Source organism: Sus scrofa, chromosome 6, assembly GCF_000003025.6.
Source record: "Sus scrofa isolate TJ Tabasco breed Duroc chromosome 6, Sscrofa11.1, whole genome shotgun sequence".
Lineage (NCBI taxonomy): Eukaryota > Metazoa > Chordata > Mammalia > Artiodactyla > Suidae > Sus > Sus scrofa.
This window is the reverse complement of record NC_010448.4, coordinates 1,008,071-1,026,202: the sequence shown is the minus strand read 5'-3', so window position 1 is coordinate 1,026,202 and position 18,132 is coordinate 1,008,071. Positions and strand designations below refer to the sequence as shown.

Genomic DNA, 18,132 nt, shown 5'->3' with positions numbered 1-18,132 from the left:
AGCCAGCGTCTGTCAGGAAGAAACAGGGGCGCGCTGCGGACGCACGCCGGCCACGAGAACGTTTCCTCCAGACCAGGGCTCGGCAGGCCCTTCAGTGCCCTCAGGCGCCTCCCTGTCCCGGGGTCTGCGCTTCCCAACTTAGACACTGCCTGCACCTTGATGGTGTCCACGGCTCCTGCTTGCAGGAGGGGAGACCTCCACGCCCTGGCTCTCCTCTGCCGGACGGGGCACAGACAAGAGGACCAGGCCAGCCAGGGCCCTCAGCCTTGGAGGGTGGTGGGCCCACCCCAGGGTGATTCAGCGCTTTGCAGGCCTGGGCTCAGTCTGTGTGCTTTTTAGGCTAACAAAGGCAGCACCCCAGGCAGGAGCACTGAGTGGGCACAGGTGGACTCCTGGCACCTCCTTAGCAAGCTTCTTAGGGTGCACCATGCTTTAAAGTTTCCGAGGCGTTGTCACCCCCTCCACCCAGACTTACAGTTGTGTTGAATAAAATGACAGCAGCCCAACGTAGAAACCTGGGGTCGCTCACAGGCCCCCAGCCCCCAGGCTCTGCTGGAAGCTCCCCCGTGTGGGCAGGAGGAGGCAGATGCAGACGTGCACCTGACAGAGAGGGGACGGGGGACCAGCCCTGGCGGAAGACTGGGCAGCAGCACAACGGAGGGCCCACCCCACCCGCCCCAGGTCACCGCCCCAGGCACCCGGACCAAACAGCACAACAGACAAGTTGAATCAAAGAAGCAAGCTGCAGGAGGGCGCTTAGACGGAAACCCTTTCACAGAAGGTTCAAGAGTATCGCCCAGGCTGGGTCCATCCCCAGCCCCATTTGCAAGGACTTGACCCGGGCCAGGGTCCCACTGGGTGGGGTGCCAAGGAGGAAGGAGGACTGGGAGATGGGCCCACCCTGGGCCGGGGGAGGGGACACTTGCAGGGCGGGAGGAGGAAGAGGAGCCAGGCGCTTCCCGAGGAGGAAGCGGTGCCTGGATTTTCCCCAGGTGTGGCCGCAGGTATAAAGGGCACCAGGAGCCGGCAGCAGCCGGGGCAGCCGCCAGGGCACACGCGCTCAGAGCCCAGCCGCCGCCGCGATGGTGAGCTTCCTGCCCCGCGCCCTGCCGGGACGGTGCCCCTGGCCCTGAGCGGTTGCTGGTTGGCTGATCTCCGGGCTGAGGATGTTGGGAGAAGGCTCAGGAAGGCCTTCAACGTTGGGAGAAACGGGAGCCAGGACCCAGGAGCCCGGGTGCGCAGCGGAGCGCGGGGCTGAGGGGCTAGAGGCCCCAGGGCCTCCGTTTCCCCAACTGTGGGGGGGGGTGGGCTTTCCACAGGGAGCAGAGCGAGCGCGCTGGCAGTGAGGTGGCCCCTCCCAGGGTCTCCTGACCCCCCACCCTCTATCCCCCAGCTCTCTCCTGGCCTCCTGCTTCTGGCCTGGCTGCCCGCCTGCCTGGCTCGCCACAGCCTCCAACTCCGGGCGGGGGCCCCGCGCTGCTACTCGGCGGAGGAGCTGTCCCTGGGCCACGCCCCCCCACACCTTTTGGCTCGAGCTGCCAAGTGGGAGCAGGCTTTGCCGGTAGCCCTGGTGTCCAGCCTGGAGGCGGCAGGCCGCAGGAAGCGACAGGCGGGGTCCCCGGGCGGGATCCAGTGCCAGGTTCTGCAGCCCGAAGAGGTGCTGGAAGCAGACATCCACCAGCGCTCCATCTCTCCCTGGAGATACCGGTGAGCGTGGGGCGTGCCCTGGGTGGGGGTCCCCCAGGGCCCCCCAAGCCTCGGTGCCTTTGCCGCTAACTGGGCAGCGCCGGGCCGGGGCCCCTCAGCTGAGCTTCTCCAGCCGGGTCTCTGACTCAGCCGGCCCTCGGACCCCGGGGCCCCATCACGCCCCTGCAGGGCGCTGGGCTGGGCAGGGGGCCGGCTTCTGCGCCGCAAGGCCAGGCGGGTAGGGGCAGCCATGGGGCTGCGGGCGGGTCGGGAGGCACTGGCCACCCACCGGCGCTGACTCCCCATCTGGCCCGCAGTGTGGACACGGATGAGAGCCGCTACCCGCAGAAGCTGGCCTTCGCCGAGTGCCTGTGCAAGGGCTGCATCAGCACCAAGACGGGCCGCGAGACCGCCGCGCTCAACTCCGTGCCCCTGACCCAGAGCCTGCTGGTGCTGCGCCGCCAGCCCTGCTCCCGGGATGCCGCGGGGGCGCCCACGCCCGGGGCCTTCGCCTTCCACGCCGAGTTCATCCGCGTGCCCGTGGGCTGTACCTGTGTCCTGCCCAGGTCTGTCCAGTGACCACTGACTCGGCTCCCCGACGGGCCGGTGGAGGCTCTCTCCAGAGAGGCCTGTCCTACTTGTGTATTTATTGCTTATTTATGAGCCCCCGGGGTCCCCGGGCAGGTCCCAAGGCCCCAGGCTTCAAGGTGGGAGCCTCCAGTGGAGACCAGGCCGGCCCCATGCTGGGAGCTGCGGTCGGGCTCCGCCTCGAGACTTAGTTCACGCTGCTGCGTTAGCGGCTGGGCTGGAAGGCACGTTTTCGCTCTTGGAGCTGACGACCAGTTGACGGTCACCTCCACCCGCACGGCCCCCCGAGCTCCCCTTACCGCTCACCCCGTTGCTGGCCACCGGCTCCCTCGTCCCAGCCCCCTGGAACAAGCACCCCTGTGTCTCTGAAGCAATGATTCATTTTTCATATGAAAATGTGTTTTTTCACGGACACGGCCCCCAGAGCACAGCGTCGCACGGAGAAGACGGAGGGCAGCGGGGGAGGAGGGCCCAGCTGTCCTGCAGAGGCAGCCGCTGCCCGCTTCTGGCATGTCCCCTCCAGAAAGGTCTGTGCCCAAACCCAAGCGCGCCCAGCCCAGGGTTTTTTTTGTGTTTCTTTTTTTTGTCTTTTGAGGCTCCTATTCATGGCATGTGGAGGTTCCCAGGCTAGGGGTCCAGTTGGAGCTGCAGCCGCCAGCCTCCACCACAGCCACAGGATCGGAGGATCCGAGCCGCGTCTGCGACCTACACCACAGCTCACGGCAACGCCGGATCCTTCACCCACGGAGCGAGGCCAGGGTCGCCCCTGTGTCCTCACGGGTGCTCGTCGGGGTTGTTTCTGCTGAGCTGCGACGGGAGCACCTTTTCTTTCTTTTTTCAGGGATGGTTTTAACAGAGTGGAGCCCAGGTGTGCCTGGCGCCCACCTGGCCGTGTGGTGGCTCCCGGCCTGGGGATGGGCCTCGCTCCCAAAGCTCAGCCCTCCCCTGACCTGACTGGCATGGGCACGGCCCTGGCGTCCCTCCCTGCCCCAGGGACAGGCACCCTGAGGGTGATTTCGCGGGGGTTGGCGCCAGCAGCTCTGGATGCCCCCCTGAGCTTCTGCCCACCGTGGATGGCCTGCCAGACAAGGGGCAGCCAAGCTGACCGCACCCACAGGCCAGGCGCCTGGCCTCACGCAGCAGCACATTCTGGCTCAGGGCACGTTTCGGAGCACTGCGTTTAGGGGCTCGGCAGTTCTGGGCCAGCAACACCCCCCTCTGGAGCCTGAACTTCCCTCCCTGTGACGTCAGGCCTGGCCAGCCCAGGGGCCGCTGTGGGCCGCGGAGCTGCAGGGCAGCTGTCCACACCTCTGCCCGTTTTCACCCTCCAACTGACGGCTGCGCCGTGTGCGAGTGCCCAGGAAGGGGGTGGATCAGAGAAGGCTTCCCAGAGGAGGTGGCCTTTCTTTGTCTTGATCCTGGAAGGACTGACTCTCCAGTCAGCACTCACTTGCTCTCTGCCATGTGCCCAGCCCTGGGACAGAGCAGTGAGCAGACTGGACTCCTGGGGACTGACAGCCACAGGCCACGCAGTGAAGCCCGCGCTCGGCCTGGTTGCTGGTGAAGGAACCAGAGACGGGGAAGGGAGAGGGGCTGCAGTGGAGACCACCTGAGAACAACCGGGTAGCCGTGTGGGGCCAAGTGTTCCAGGCCGAGGGACCGCCTATGCAGAGGCCGAGGCGGCCTGCCTGTGCCTGGGGGTCAAGGGAGCACCGTGGACTGAAGCTGGTGTCTGTCCTGGGTCCTGGGCTGTGGGAGCCTGTGGGATCCGAGCTGGGCCCTGAGCGGACAGGGCAGCGCTGGGAGCGGCCTGGGGGGGAGTGGAGGGGCCATCGGACCCACGCTGAAGACAGAGTGTTGGCTGGCGGGGCAGAGTGCCCCTCACCCGTGGTTCTGAAAGCATGGCAGCAGGAGGCCAGGGCTTTAGGCCCTTTCCAGGGGGAGGGGGAGTGGGTGCCCAGGAGGAAGGAGCTTCCCAGGTGAGCATGTGAGCTGAAGCCGGGCGAAACTTGGGCTCTGCCGTGGCCGGTATGTGCGTGTGTGTATAAACGCGCGGGGGGGGGGGGTAGTACGTGGGGGGGGGTAAATTTCAGTGCATGTATGTGTTACCAGAGCAACCTGGGGTTCACTGGTCCACTGAATGCACCCCCTGCACCCCCCTCGCCCTGTGAAAGCCACCGAGGAGTTGGTGTCTTTGGCACACAGCTGCCTGCTCTCCCACTTGGCACCTGGCAGTAAACGCTGGACTTGCCTCGCCCAAGCCTGTGTCGGGAGACTGGCTTTGCTGCGCGTGGGCCATGGACACATCTGGTTCAGCCACAGTTTTGGCGACCTTGGCAGATGGATGGAAGTCAGGAGTGGGCATCGCCCTTGGCACAGCAGCCCCACGGTGGTCTAAGGGGCACAGCAGGGGATCCTGGTGGGTCAGGGAGCTGGGGGGACACACACACTCCCTCCCCTAGGCCCAGGACAATCCTTTCCAAAGGAGAAACGCAAACACATGGAATTCCAGATACATATTTCATGAAACAGCTGATTCACCAAGACCCCAAGGCCCCCTAGAAAGATGACAGCACGGCTACCAGTCAACCCGAAAGGGGACTGCAGGAAAGGGGTGCCCCAGGGCCGGGGGCCTCCCACACATGCCGCCCTCCTGCAGAAAGAGCCCTTGAAGCTTCAGCAGGGTGGGGAGCCGCTAGAGGCCCTGGTCACACAACCTCGTCGGTCACTGGCATGGGGTTTTCCTGGGGGCCCCCCGTAGGGACCCCTGCCACTGCCTCCTCGCCTGGCTTCTTGCGGGCCTCGGCTGGGGGCCGGGGTGGGGGGTTGCTGGGCGGCTGCTTGATGGTGCCACCCACCTGTGGCCGCTCCTTAGGCTTGGGCTCGATGGGGGTCCACTGTTCCCCACGGATGGCTGCCTGCGGGACATGCAGGCATGGGCAGGGGTCCTCCTGGCCACCCCGCCCCGCCCCGCCCACATGCTTCCCCATCCCTGCCTAGAGGCAGGACAGAGGCCAAACTCGCTAAGACCTGAGGTGCAGCTCAGGGAGGGTAAGAGACATCCCTGAGGGAGTTCCCGTCGTGGCACAGTGGAAACGAATCGGACTAGGATCCATGAGGATGCAGGTTTGATCCCTGGCCTCGCTCCGTGGGTTAAGGATCCCGCGTTGCTGTGGCTGTGGTGTAGGCCGGCAGCTGTAGCTCTGATTCGACCCCTAGCCTGGGACCTCCATATGCCGCGGGTGCGGTCCTAAAAAGACCAAAAAAAAAAAGGCCTGAGAACCTGGCTCTGGGGGGCCTGCAAGGGGAGAGGTGGTGCTGAATCCCTGGGCTTCTGCAAGATCCTCTGGAGGCCACTCCCAGGTCCCCAGCCCAAGACCAGGCTTCATCGCGGGGACTGAGGGCCAGGCCGGAATGGCCCAGTGCTGAGCTGAGGCCGACAGCTCTGGGTGGGGCAGGCCCAGGAGGGCGGCCAGGGGCTCCGGCACGTGGAGGGAAGACTGGGCAGTGCAGGGAACCTGCTAGAACACAGCCTTCTGGCCAAGGCCAGGTGGACCGGGAATGCCCGTCTTTAACTCTGATGATGACAGTTAGTTTCTCATAACAGGCGGCCAACATAAACCACGGGGCAGCTTGTAATTACGAAGCAAGAGAAGAAAATAAACACCTATAATCACACCTCCTCACTTAAAAACTGGCACACCATCCGAAAGGTGCAACCGTGCCGCTGATAGAGGAGAAGGCGGGAAAATACGGCCCGGGCGGGGAGGGGCACTTTGAAAGAGCTCGACCCATAAAGCAAATCAATGAGGTAAACTGCGGTTCCTCCGCCCCACGTGAGACGTCAGGGACCAAGCGAGATGCTCCGCTGAAAGGGCGGGAGAGCCCACGATGCCCACGACTCACACGGATTCACACACACACACACACACACACACACCACACACACACGCGAGGCCTGCACATGAACAGCACAGGGATGCGGGCAACAGCCCAGGGAGCTCAGGGAAAGGCACGCAGGCAGCCGAGACCCAGGAGGACGCCCAGAGCTGTAATTAGCGGAGGCTCCAAGGGAGGACCACCACCAGGCCCGGGTCCTCACTCTGGGAAGCTGGCCACCACGACAGGGACAGCGGGCGAGCGCGGGGCGAGCCGGGGGCACCAGGCACAGAGCAGCGCGGGCTGGGCGAGTCTATGCCCGGGGGCGCGCGGGGCGGGGGAGTCTCACTCCCCGCCCTCCGCCCTCCGCCCAGCTGCGGACAGGGCCTCACGCTCACGCCGCCCCGCTCACGCCGCCCACGCTCACGCTGCTCACGCAGGTCCCTACTAACAAGCCGCATTTGCTCAACCGCGACCCCAGGAAAAGCACCCCTGGCGGTTTCTCCACGTGGCATCGGCCCTGCCCACCAGCTTCCCAGCTCCCCAGGACGTGTTCCCCACCGCACCCCAAATCGGGCGAGAGGAGTTTGATTAGTGGACCCCAATGCAGCCACGTTCCCTCTCTGAGCTTCAGCGGCTGGTCTGGGAAGTGGAACCCGCCCCCGCCCCGAAGGGCTGCCGTGTGGATTAAGGGGGCCTTGGGGATGGGCCAGCACAGTAGCCGTGCCTCGGACGGAGGCTGCGCGGCCGCTGTCCTCGCGTGAACAAGTCGCAGGCTCCCGGCCTTCGCTCCGCCTGCGGGCCGGCCGGGACCCGAGGTTCTCAAGGACCAGCGGGGCTGACCACAGAGGACGCCACTCACCAGCAGGTAGATGCCGCTTGCGATGGCCAAGCAGGCTGTGCCCAGGATGGTGGCCAGCAGGAAGCCAGCAGGTACCGACAGCCTGGGGATGGGGTGGGAGGACGGGAGAGACAGGAGGGTGGTCAGGAGGGGACCGGCGGCCCCGGGCCTGGGTCAGAGACCACAGGACTCAGGGCTGTCCCAGGACGCTGTACGCAGGACGTACTCAGCGCTGCCAAGGGGCAGGCTTCCACCTTTGGGGCCCTGAGCTGTTCTGCTCGCCTTTCCCCTGAACTCGGGCTCGGGCCCAGTCTGGCTGCGGAGCAGCCACGGAGGCACCGCGATGGGCGCGGGGTGAGACACTGAGCAGAACCCAGCCGGGCCCAGTCCCCCCACGGCCCTGATTATTCCTGATGGTAGCTCCTGGGGTTGAGGTGAACTGTTCCAGTGCAAGCAGTGTGGACGCAGGTCTGGGGAAGCCTGGGAGGGCCCTGGCCTCTCTGCGCCGGGACGCGCAGGCCTCTGAGGCGGGGACTCACCCGAGGTGCAGGAAGGCCCGGATGTAGTAGTTCCTGGAGAGGGGCCCGAACGCCTTCACCACTTTGGTCATGTACTTTGTCCGCTGGGCAGAGGGAGGGAGGCAGACGCGTCCACTCAGTGCAGCCCGGAGCACCCCAGGCAGTCGGGTGGATGCTGGGCCCCTCGTCCGCCCCCCGAAGGACCCCCCGAGCCAGGGGTACTTACCAGCGCTCCATGGTGGAGCCCTTGGTCCTCCGCCCGCGGGGGTACTCCAGCAGGCAGACCAACACGCCCGCCGCACTGCCGCTGCAGTCAAGGAGCCGCCGGCCGGCAGGGAGGGTGGCTGGTTGAGCGGAGCAGAGGGGAGCCGCAGCATCCAGCCCTTGGGGTGGGGGGCGCCGACCCCTCCCACGCCCGCCCGCCAGGCCCCAGGCGCGGGGAGGGGGTCTGCGGCGTCCCTGCTCGAGCCCCCCCTGCCTCGCCCACGCGGCTCCGCTCCCGCTCCCGGCACCGAGCTTCTGGGGGGCAGCAGCCTCTCCCCTCTCCCCCTCCCCCGGGGCGCAGCAGCGGAAGGATACATGGAGTAGGTGCCCAGGTACCACTGCGTGAACTGGCCGGCCGTGGCCACGATGCCCCCTGTCATGAGGACTGCGAGCAGAAGAGAAGCATTAGTGGGTGCCCCGCAGCGGCCTGGCCACCTCCTGAAGGGACCGCGGCAGGTGTAGGGGCGGGAAGCCTTGCGGCACCGACCGGGGGGAGGGAGCCGAGGACCGCTGCGGGCACGCGGGGGCGGCTCAGCTGTGACCTGGTCGCTTTGAGGCTCCGCTTTGTGCGTTTCCAGCTCCACTGTTGGTTGTGGATTATGTACCTGCCCCGCGATTCTCCTCGCTGGGGGTTCGTGGTCGCTGTCGCTGTCGTCCTGGGCGAGTCTGCCTCTCCCAGCCCTTTACCTGGCTCTGTGGGGGCTGTGCTGCGGGCTGCGGGATCGCGGTTTTTCTCCCCAGTAATTTCGTGGTGGTGGTACCATAAGCCTGGGGCTGGGGGCATGAAGCCCTCCCACGGTGTCGGGCCGGTCCGCGCCACCCGTCCCCAGGATTTCCAGGGGTTCCCTGGGTACAGGTTTCCTGGCATCTAGAAATGTGCTTTGTCCAGGCTCCACGTGGTGGTCTGCTGGGAGCACCAGCTCACTCCTTCGCTTGTCCAGCAGCTTCTACTGTGTCCATCAACCGTTTCTTTACCCTTTCTCCCGCTTTTGGGACATGCCACTTGTTTCCAGTTTGGGGCCGTTTTGAAGAAGCTGACAAAGCTCGAGTTTTTACACCGGAACCAATTTGATAATGACTGTAACACTAGGTTGCAGATAAATCCTTGTTTTATTTGCTTTTTCTCTTCAACAAGAGTTGTTTGTTGCTTCTGCTGCCTTCTGCTGACTAGATCAAACTTTAAGATTCCGCTTCTGGATCCGTGTGTGGACCTTAGAATGTGCAGCTCCAGTCTCACCCGAATTACCCTTGACTATTAATCGTTAACAGTCAGTGGACTGTCCTTCCCTCTGGACCCGGCTTTGCTACTGCTGGACCGCATCCTTTGGCAGTCCTGTCCGGTGACCCCAACTTCCTCATTGGTGGTCCCTGTGCCCCAGGGGGAGGGAGGGGAGCCCCGCACCAAGCCCAGCGCAGGCCTGAGTTTCCAGCGGTTGTGTCTTGTTGGTGACTTTCCCATCTGGACTCCGGTGGCAGATGGCCCATTTCCTTGCAGGGAGCGATCTGGTCTGTTTCTGGTTCAGGCAGCCCTCCCCAGCTCTGGCTTCAGGAGTGCAGCTCAGCTTCATCCCCAGATCCCACTGGGTAAAAGCCCTGACTCCCGGCACCCCCGGCACCTCAGCCGCCTTCACGCCTGCCCGCTGTGCGGTCAGCACCTTTGCGAGCTGTCGGGAGGGAAGGGCCATTTCCTGGGCTTGGGCAGCACCACGTCCACACGTCCCGGGGTGCCGTTTCCTAGGCCTGAGCCTCGTCGTCAACAGGAGAGGCGCCAAGAGGCCAGGGGTGCACGCAGGGCCTCCGGGTCCGGCTGGGACTCAGCGCTGCATTGTTGTGAGGGCATGTTAGGTGGGGGTAGGTGGGGCTAGCTGCTCTGAGAGCAGGTGGATGTGAGCTGAGAGGTGAGCGGGGGAGTCGGCCCTTGAGCTCCCGGCTGAGAGGCTGGAGGGGCGTGCTCAGCCTCCGTGGGGCTCCCTGCAATTACGGGGATTGAGGGCTGCGGGGTGCCTGGGCGCCCAGTTGGTACTGAGTCAGGAGGAAAAGTCCTTTGATGGTAGAGGAAGCTGAGTTGTACTCGTAAGTGGAGCCGCGGCGCGGCTGACCTGTGCTTGGGGGGTGGGGGGCAGCTGAGGTCACAGCTCCAGGCAGAAGTGAGGAGAGAGCCACCCACTGACCCACTGAGACTAGACCAGAGGCGGGCTGGCCTGCCTGGACACAGAGCAGCCTGTGGGGGCACCCCCCAAATGTGACCACCTGTGCTCTCCTCCCCGGGATGGGCCCCAGGTGACCGTGGTGGGCTAGGCCCCCCCTTTCCCGTATTTCCCTCCCCTTCGTCCGCCCACTCCCCCGGGGTGCAGGGCCTTCCTGGGAGGGCAGAGCCCTGAGCTGCTTCCTCTTGCCTCAGACCCTGCCCCTCCTGAGACATTCCAGCATCCCAGTGTGTCCCAGTGCGTCGTCCCAGTACAGGCTGCAGACCTGCTCCCCCACCAGAGGCAGGCCCTGGGAGCTGGGTGGGAGGGGGGCACAGGGGCCGTTTACAGCTGCCAAGTGCAGTGTCCTGAGCAGACTCAGGGCTGGGCCCCAGAGAGAGGGGTGGTCCTGGGCGAGGGAGCCCCCACGCCAGGGTAGGAGGGGCCATGGGGTGCATCAGGCTGGGTTTTCCCAACCCTGCTGGGCAGTGACTCTCCGGAAACCACCGGGGGTTAGGGGGCGGTGGGCGGGGGCAAAACGCCTTTTCTCCGACTGCAACTTCCTCTTTTGGGGGAGCGGAGAAATGGGGAGATTAGAGGATGGGGGTAGGGCACGATGGGTCTGCGGGGGCCTGAGGGCCCCCAAACCCCCTTCCGCAGCCCAAAGCCTTGGCTCTGGTGGCTGCAGCCTGCTCCCAACACGAGCCCCCAGATTCCTGCCCGCCGCGAGCTGCACATCCAGTCTCTGGGCCTCCAGCCGACTTCCTGGATCATCAGTACCCCCCACCCCGAGCCTGCCCCTTTGCTCCTTCCCCGATTCCTCAGCCTGCACCCTGGGGTACCCGGGCCCTGCTCCCTCCCACCCCCCCAACCCCCCGGCCCCCCGCCAGGTTGCCGCCTGCCCGCGCTCCAGGCTCAGCCACCCTCTGCAGCCCCCAGTTGTGGGAGCCCCGGCCCCACTCACTCAGGCCAGACGCCAGCGCCTGCTCGTTGGCCCACATGGCCCACTCGATCTGTCCCATGGCGATGGCACTGCCAGCACCACCAGACGCAGCTCAGACCCTTCCACCCGCTGCCCCAGGGCTCCGCCTGCCTCCAGCTCCGCCCCCAGTTCCCCCAGTTCCGGCTCCGCCCACCACCCAGCCCCAGCCCGGGTTCCCCAGGTGACAGGCCTGGCCAGCAGGCGGGGTCCCAGGGCTGCCTGCGGAACCTAGCCCCCACCCCCTTCACGAGGGCCTGGGCACCAGAAGCTCAGGAAGGGGCCCTGCCCGCCTACCCAGGCCTTCTTCCTCGGCGGGCCCAGAAGCCTGGCCTCGCCAGACTCCTGCAGAGGGAGCAAGGGCTCAGGCCAGGACCCCCAACGCCCCAGCCTCGTGGGGCTCCCTCCCTGGAGCTCAGTGCAGTGCAGGCCCAGCCCCCACCCCACCGGGCCCTGCACTAAGGCAGGGGTGGCCCGGGGCCACCACGGGCAGCGGGCAACCCTTTGCTCAGGGATTAAGTTGAGGGTCTGGGGAGCTTCTGAGAAAGTCCAGGATGCAGGAGGCCCAGGCCCTGGCCTTTTGCTGCCTCCTTCCTCCGCCCCCTGCAGGGTCAAGGTCAGCACTCTCCAGCCAGCAGGTGGCTGACCCTTGGGAGGAGTCAGAGGGCGGTTAGGGCAGTGGGGAGGGACGCGGAAGAGCAGCTCCCTGGGAAGGAGGGCCTGTGGGTTCAGACGGCAGCTTCGGCCCGTCAGCCCTCCTGCCCGCAAAGCCGTGTCCCACCCTCCTTCCTGGGCCCAAACCTTGTCCCCAGCTGGTCAGCCTTAGTGATCACATCTGCCAGGTGTGGCCATGGCTGTGGCTGTGGGGTGAGCAGGGGCGGAAGGTGGGTCCCGTCCCGCGCCCGCTTGGGGTGAGCGCTGCCCCGCAGGGTGACCCAGAGAGAGCAGGCCAGGCAGAGCCAGTTCCACAGCCTTTACTTCACTTCTCGGCACAGAGGATGCTGCACGCGCGGGGCCTGAGCTCAGGGTCCGGCAGGGCACGTCCAGGAAGCGTCCCAAGACCTATCCTTCAGCTCTGAGGGCGACACCAGTCCACCCCAGGTCATGCTGCTGCCCTGGGGCAGTGGGAGTGGCCCAGAGGGCCTTTCACTGGGAGACGCACTCGCAGCTCCGAGCCCAGGTCTCGTCTCCTGATCCAGGCTCCCGTGTCGGCAGAGCGCCGTGTGCAGGTGCAGTGAGGCGAGGTGCTGGGGCCCGCTCCTGACTAGGCACCTGTAGACGTCCCTCCACGGCCCCCACTCCACCACAGCTTGGTGCCCGGCCCAGAGCCAGGCACCATCCACCAATCCCAGGAAGCCCGGTGGCCGGCACGCCAGGTCCCCCTCCCAGCCAAGCAGCCCCTTGTCCTGGCGGCAGTCCATCTCCGTCGAGGAGGCCATCAGGAGGCCAGCTTCGGCAGGCCATCGGGGCCCAGCAGGTGAGCGCCAGGGTCATCCAGGACTTGAGGCCCAGGGCCCACCTGGGAGGTTGAGAAATCAGTGTCAGGCAGGTGCCAGGAAAGGCCAGGTCAAAGACGACACCTCCATGGTGACGCCGGGGCGCGGGCCCAGTCCTCGGGTGATGGAGGGTGGATGACAGAGACCAAGGCCCAGGTGCAATCTGGGGAGACCCTGCCTCGTCGCTCTGAGCGGGGACCTGACGGCTCTGCTAGGCCCCCGCCTTCCCCATGTCCATGGGGCGCCCTCCTCGCACAGCAGGTGGCCTTAGATGTCCCCCTGTGAGTGCACGGGAAACGCCCGGTGCTTTGACAGCCAGGAGCAGGGGTACCACCACTTTATCATCGGCAGCCCGGTCTCCCGCCAGGACACAGGGAGGGGCAGGGCCCCCGCTGAGTGGCTGGGACTCACCTGAGTGGCTATGATGTATCTGATGCCGCCAGGGGTGGGGTCTGTGCCCAGTGCGGCTTTGAGCTCGTCTGAGAGCAGGGCAGGCTCCACGGGCAGCCCCTGCAGAAACCTGCGGGAGGAGGGCAGGGCTGTCCTGGATCCAGGGAGGGAGGCGTGCGGAACAGACACCCCCGAACACGGACTGCACGTAGCGCCCAGGAAGAAAACGCCTCAGCCAAGCTCAGCCTGGTGCCTAAAGCTACAGCCCCCACTGCCCGTGGGGGCCACGCAGTGAGCCCACAGCCCCCTCGTCCTTGTCACAAGGTCTGTCCCGCTTGCTGTGGAAGGACCCAGGGCCTCCAAAGAGAGGTGGCACTGCCCCCCACGGTGGCAGATGAAAGGCACCCCTGGTGGGCACAGGTCTCCCCACTGAGAAGGGGGCCCCCGAGCACAGCCGCTGTCCTCCCAGGAGCCGCTGGCTGCACGCGCACATGCCCCGGGCCGAGGTCCCAGCGCCTGTGGTCCCCACGCGGACACCCGCCACGGCCTCCCCACCTCCCACCAAGGCTCCCGGATGGGGCCACAACCCACTTGTCTCCGTTGGGCTCCGGAGGGAAGCTGTGCTGCACGGCGGCCACAAACTCGGGCACGGTGTCGTCCAGGGCGAAGATCACGGCGTTGGGCCCCGCGTCAAACGAGTAGGCCACCTGGAACCACACGGGCTGCTCAGCACGGGGCCGCGTCCTCTCAGCCCCACCCGCGCGGACCGGTCGGGGGCGCCTCCAGGCGGGGGAGGCCCCGGCGGAGACCCCCGCCTGCCTTGGTGCAGCCGTGGTGCGCGTTGAAGCGGTGCACCAGGCGGATGACCCGCTGCGACGTGTCGCTGAGGTAGGAGATGGGCGGGAAGGTGTCCAAGCAGGTGGCGTGGAACTGGTTGCTGTCCTTCATGGTCAGCTGGCCAAAGGCCTGGAAGTCGCGCTCCCGGATGCAGCGGGCCATCTCGGCCATGCGCGCCGGCACCAGCGCCTTGGCCCGGAACTGCAAGGCAGGGGCCCCGTGAGCGCCGCGGCCTCGGGCCAGAGGGGGGGCCAGCCGCCCGCCCGGGGCAGCTCCCACTGCCACTGACCCTGAGCAGGGCGCTCGTCTCCACGCTGGTCTGCATGCCCGCCGTGCTGCCCATCAGCTTCTTCTCGGCGCTCACCTGCAGGCAGGGAGGATGTGGGCCCGGCTGCTCGGGGGGCCGGGGGGGCGCAGGGCCGGAGGTGGGGGCCCCCACTCACCACGAGGATGAGGACGCGGAGCTCTGGCCAGTGCGACTCTGGGGCCACCTGCTGGGCGATGCTGTCCTTCCCGTCAGCCCGCTGCCCCATCTGCCACTCCACGAAGCCACCATACAGGCTGCGGCAGGCGCTGCCCGAGCCCCGGCGGGCCACCTCCGAGAGGTCGCCCTCGACCCCGTAGACGCGGGCCAGGGCGCAGGCTGCAGGGGAGGGGAGGGGGTCAGACAGGCTGGGGGCCCGGGCCGGCCCGTGGTTGGCGCCACCAGGGACGGAGCCTCGGCCCCGGCTCCCAGGGCTGGCTTCACCATCCATGTGCTCACACAGGCCCTGCCTGGAGGCGCCCTGCCGGCTCAGTGGGGCACCTCTGGGGACCTGGAGGCTGGTGGGCCACGGGGCCCGAAGTTTCTCTGGGGAGCTTTGAGGGGTGCCATGCAGGTGGGGTCAGAGACGCAGAGGGCTGCAACTGTGCGTGCCCGGGGCTGCTGGCAGAGGCCTGGTCGAGAGTGGGATGCCAGGATGCGGACCTGGGGTCTGTGACACCAGCTCTCTGATCCCCGATGCCGCCGGGTCTCAGGCTTTGAGAATGACGTGGCCGCCGCCCCTGTGCCCGGGTTGGGGATGGGCCCTGCTGGAGAGTGAGCCAGCGGGGCGTGGGGGGGCGGAGCGGGATGGGACAAAAAAAGAGGGGTTCCCAGTGAGCTGAAAGCCTGGAGGCGGCAGCACCCCCGGCTTCTGCTACGTAAACCAAGAGATCGTCCCCGCTTGGGGTCCAGCCAGTGCGAGGGGGCGTCTGTTACGGACGGGCCCCGGGAGAGGTCAGCGTCCAGCTGTGGGACGCAGCGGGGCGCACGTCTTGAGGGCACCCACCGAGGCAGGCGAAGCCCGCTGCCGAGGAGGCCAGGCCCGCGGCCGTGGGGAAGTTGTTCACCGAGGCCACGTGGACCTTGTAGCTGAGGCAGAGCGGCAGCGCGTCCTCGTCACCGTCGCTCTTCCGCTTGCGGGCCAGGCGGCGGACTGCGGGGCAGGGTTGGGGGCGCGGCACCGTGGGTTGGTACAGCTGGAACTGGTCTCAGCCCCAGCCAAGCTGACAGGGGTCCCAGGTCCCGGGGTGGGGGGCGGAGGGGCAGCCACGGGCTCTGTGCACTCCCACCCCGTCCAACGCAAGGCGAGGGCGCAGGGAATGGGACGGGCGTCCCTGGGCCCCCCACTCACTCTCCCTCAGGCAGGCCTGGATGCGCGGCTGCCCCACGTCCTCCTCTCGGCCGTTCAGCCAAATCCGGTCCTTGGTGAAGTCTTTGCTGATGGCGGCCGTCGTGGTGGTTTTCAACTGGGAAAGCAAGCACAGGGCCAGCTGAGGACAGGGGCCAGCTAAGTGCCTCTTTCTGCGAGGGACCCCCTGCCAGGGTCCCTCCTAGTGCCCACTCAGGGCCCTGGCCTTGCTGGAGAACACAAAGGTGGAGGAGGAGGAGGAGGCCAAGGCCGGCCGGCTGGGGGTGGCACGCCCCGCAGGTGTCCAGGGAAGCGGGCACGGCCCGGGCCTCCACCGCCCAGCACAGAGAGGAGGGCAGGGACCTCCAAGCAGGGGCCAGGTGTGTGGGCCTGCGCGCCGAGTGCTCCCAACGGCGTGGGTCGGATCTGACACAGGTTCATTGACTGGGGGTTCGCTGGTACCACATGTAAACAGAGACTGGGTAAATGGTTTCCCGGTGTCCGTGGCCAGCCCGTGCTGACCTGATGCTGGTGCAGCGTGACGCTCAGGGAAGAGTTGATGGGCAGGATCAGCTCCTCATCGCGCTTTCCCCCTGCAACAGACCCCCGCCCGCAGAGCCAGTCAAAGCCAGCCCGCTTCTGCGCCCAGCAACCTGGTGCACTGCTGCCCCGCCCACCAGCATCCCTCCCACGGTCCTCCCTCAATCCCCCCCTACCTGCTGCCCTCCCACAGCTCCCCCAGCTGCCTGGCACTGCTCTCTTACTACACAATCTAAGTCGTCTTCCTGCTGTGCCCCCACCTTCAGGAAGCCCTCCTGGATTGCTCCCCCAAGAACAGAGCTGGAGGCCAGTCCCCTGCTTCACTGCTTCTGCTTTATCTTTCACTCACTCTACAAATACCTTGGACTGCCTGCCAGGCCCTGAGTACTCCAGCTGTAAGGCTCTTGCCTTTTCCTCCCAAGCAGAAGAGCACTGGTTACTGGAAGCTGCCCAGATCTCCTGCTCGCACCCCCCAGAGACACTGAGAATGCCCCCACTTCCGCTGAGTACTTCCACTCCAGGCACATCGCAGGTTTGCTGTGACACCTGAAAGTAAATCTTCCAACGAATCTGACTAGGAACCATGAGGACACAGATTCAATCCCTGGCCTCACTCTGTGGGTTAAGGATCCGGCATTGCCATGAGCTGTGGTGCACGCTGCAGACGCGGCTCAGATGTGTCGTGGCTGTGGCTGTGGCGTAGGCTGGTGGCTACAGCTCTGAATCAACCCCTGGTACGGGAGCCTCCATATGCTACGGGTGCAGCTCTAAGAAAAGAGACCAAAAAAAAAGTAAACCTTCCAAAAACTGAAATTTAAACTCATGCTCAGGCAGGGGACCTCTGGGGTGGTGGGCAGAAGACGGATCCTGGCAGGTTAATCCAGGAGAGCCCAGAAAGACCCGCATAAACCGCCCAACTGATAAAAGTGCAAAAGCGGTTCGGCAGAGGAAGCTTGGCCTCTTCCAAGGCTGCTTGGGCACCCCTAGCCAAGCAGAGCCGAGACCCCTGTCTCAGACCTCGTGCAAAAACATCACTCAAAATGGATCACAGACATCAATTTGAAAAAAACCCACTGAACCTGCTAGGAAAGAACGCAGTAGACGCTTCAGGATGGAGGACTAGGAAAGAGGGCTCAGACTTGATACCAAAAGCCACTCTAAGGGTGGAGAAGCTGCCGCGCTGGGCCCCACCGAAACCTAACAACTCTGGCCCTTTGAAAGACCCTGTTCGGATGAAAAGACAAGAAGCTACACGGTGGGAGAAAGTATTTGCAAACCACACTTCCAGCAGGGATTACTATCTAGAATAAGAATTCAAAACTCAGTGGTTAAAAAGCCACATACCTATCAGAATGGCTAAAATAAAAGCTGGTGACAACACCACATGCTGAAAAACTGGATCACACGCACATTAAACGTTGGTGGTGGGAATGAAAAATGGCACAAACGTGGGGAAACTTGGAAAAAACCAAGCATGCACCCACTCTGTGGCCCAGCAGCTGTCCTCCGGGCGTTTATCCACCAGATTGAAAGCTTACGTTCACACAAAACCTGTACTCAAAAACTTACAGCAGCTTTATTCCTGATTCAAGTCGGAAACCGCCCAGCTCCCTGGAAAAGGCATATGGCCAGGCAAACTATGGCCCCTCCGCGCTGGGAAGAGGACAGGAGAGAAGTACTGAGTCGAAGATCCACCCGGGGACTCGCCAAAAAGGAGCGAGTCAGTGGAGCCGATCCCTGGCACATTCTTGAGACCAGAACAAGACAGACACCGAGAGCAGGCGGAGGTAGCGTGGGCGTGACCGTGAGCGCCAAGCCCTGCGGCCCCCACGGGGATGGACGTCCTGTAGGGACCGTGTCCCCCGGTGTCCCGCCTGCAGATGGTGCCGAGCTCCGCGAGCCGCACCGCAGGCCGGGTGGAGGGCGGGACGGAGAGTCCTCACACCTGCACGCGAACCTACAACCACGTCCGCACAAGAGCCCAGCCCGCCTGTCCCGCGGGCGGAGGACCCGGTCCTCCGTCCAAATCCGCCCCTCCAATCCTCAGTTTCCCCGCCCGCAGGGCCCCCGCGGCCCCGGGCCCGCGCACTCACAGTACTTGATGACCGCGATGTTGACCGGCGCGGTGCAGGTCACCACTACGGGCTGCTGCTCCGAGGCCATCTCCGAAGACCTGCGCGACCCCGGCCGTCCGCCGCCGGCCTCCCTGACCGACGCTGCAGCCGGCTCCGCGATTGGCCGGCGCTGCAGCCGGCTCCGCGATTGGCCGGCGCTGC

The 18,132-nt window shown here is 65.5% G+C and overlaps 3 protein-coding genes across 5 annotated transcripts; 1 reads left to right on the top strand and 2 right to left on the bottom strand.

The window, feature by feature from the left end:
- IL17C (interleukin 17C) lies at positions 1,030–2,873 on the top strand. The gene is made up of 3 exons (XM_021093667.1): positions 1,030–1,085; positions 1,394–1,707; positions 2,004–2,873. Exons 1-3 carry the CDS (start codon positions 1,083–1,085, stop codon positions 2,263–2,265), a joined length of 579 nt encoding a protein of 192 aa, XP_020949326.1. The 5' UTR covers positions 1,030–1,082; the 3' UTR covers positions 2,266–2,873.
- On the bottom strand, positions 4,781–10,991 carry CYBA (cytochrome b-245, alpha polypeptide). 2 transcript variants are annotated; one of them, NM_214267.1, is given in 9 exon segments: positions 4,784–5,004; positions 5,007–5,031; positions 5,033–5,192; positions 7,016–7,097; positions 7,534–7,608; positions 7,611–7,616; positions 7,739–7,813; positions 8,092–8,161; positions 10,927–10,991. In NM_214267.1, coding segments are annotated over 9 exon segments (573 nt in total). In that variant the 5' UTR covers positions 10,985–10,991; the 3' UTR covers positions 4,784–4,982.
- MVD (mevalonate diphosphate decarboxylase) lies at positions 11,900–18,103 on the bottom strand. Of its 2 annotated transcripts, XM_021093666.1 has the most exons (10): positions 17,950–18,097; positions 15,839–15,909; positions 15,320–15,434; positions 14,975–15,121; positions 14,108–14,307; positions 13,954–14,028; positions 13,647–13,865; positions 13,419–13,534; positions 12,849–12,957; positions 11,900–12,460 (listed from the first exon to the last, which is right to left on the bottom strand). In XM_021093666.1, the coding sequence occupies exons 1-10, from the start codon at positions 18,017–18,019 to the stop codon at positions 12,380–12,382; spliced, it is 1,203 nt and encodes a 400-aa protein (XP_020949325.1). In that variant the 5' UTR covers positions 18,020–18,097; the 3' UTR covers positions 11,900–12,379. The 2 variants fall into 2 exon arrangements, 1 of the variants encoding a protein (XP_020949325.1); XR_002344443.1 differs by having other exon boundaries at positions 11,942–12,460; positions 12,849–13,534; positions 17,950–18,103.

Bases quoted from the DNA above. Each gene is read 5' to 3' on its own strand.
- IL17C (XM_021093667.1), top strand. The intron at 1,708-2,003 runs GTGAGCGTGGGG...TCTGGCCCGCAG, and splicing joins ATCTCTCCCTGGAGATACCG to TGTGGACACGGATGAGAGCC.
- CYBA (XM_021093565.1), bottom strand. From the start codon at position 10,984: ATGGGACAGATCGAGTGGGCCATGTGGGCCAACGAGCAGGCGCTGGCG. The intron at 7,814-8,091 runs GTATCCTTCCGC...CTGCAGCGGCAG, and splicing joins TACCTGGGCACCTACTCCAT to TGCGGCGGGCGTGTTGGTCT. The intron at 7,648-7,738 runs GTAAGTACCCCT...GGCTGCACTGAG, and splicing joins GGCTCCACCATGGAGCGCTG to TGGACGCGTCTGCCTCCCTC.
- MVD (XM_021093666.1), bottom strand. From the start codon at position 18,019: ATGGCCTCGGAGCAGCAGCCCGTAGTGGTGACCTGCACCGCGCCGGTC. The intron at 14,308-14,974 runs GTGGGTGCCCTC...CCTCCCCTGCAG, and splicing joins AGCGGGCTTCGCCTGCCTCG to CCTGCGCCCTGGCCCGCGTC. The intron at 14,029-14,107 runs GTGAGTGGGGGC...CCCTGCCTGCAG, and splicing joins TCCGCGTCCTCATCCTCGTG to GTGAGCGCCGAGAAGAAGCT.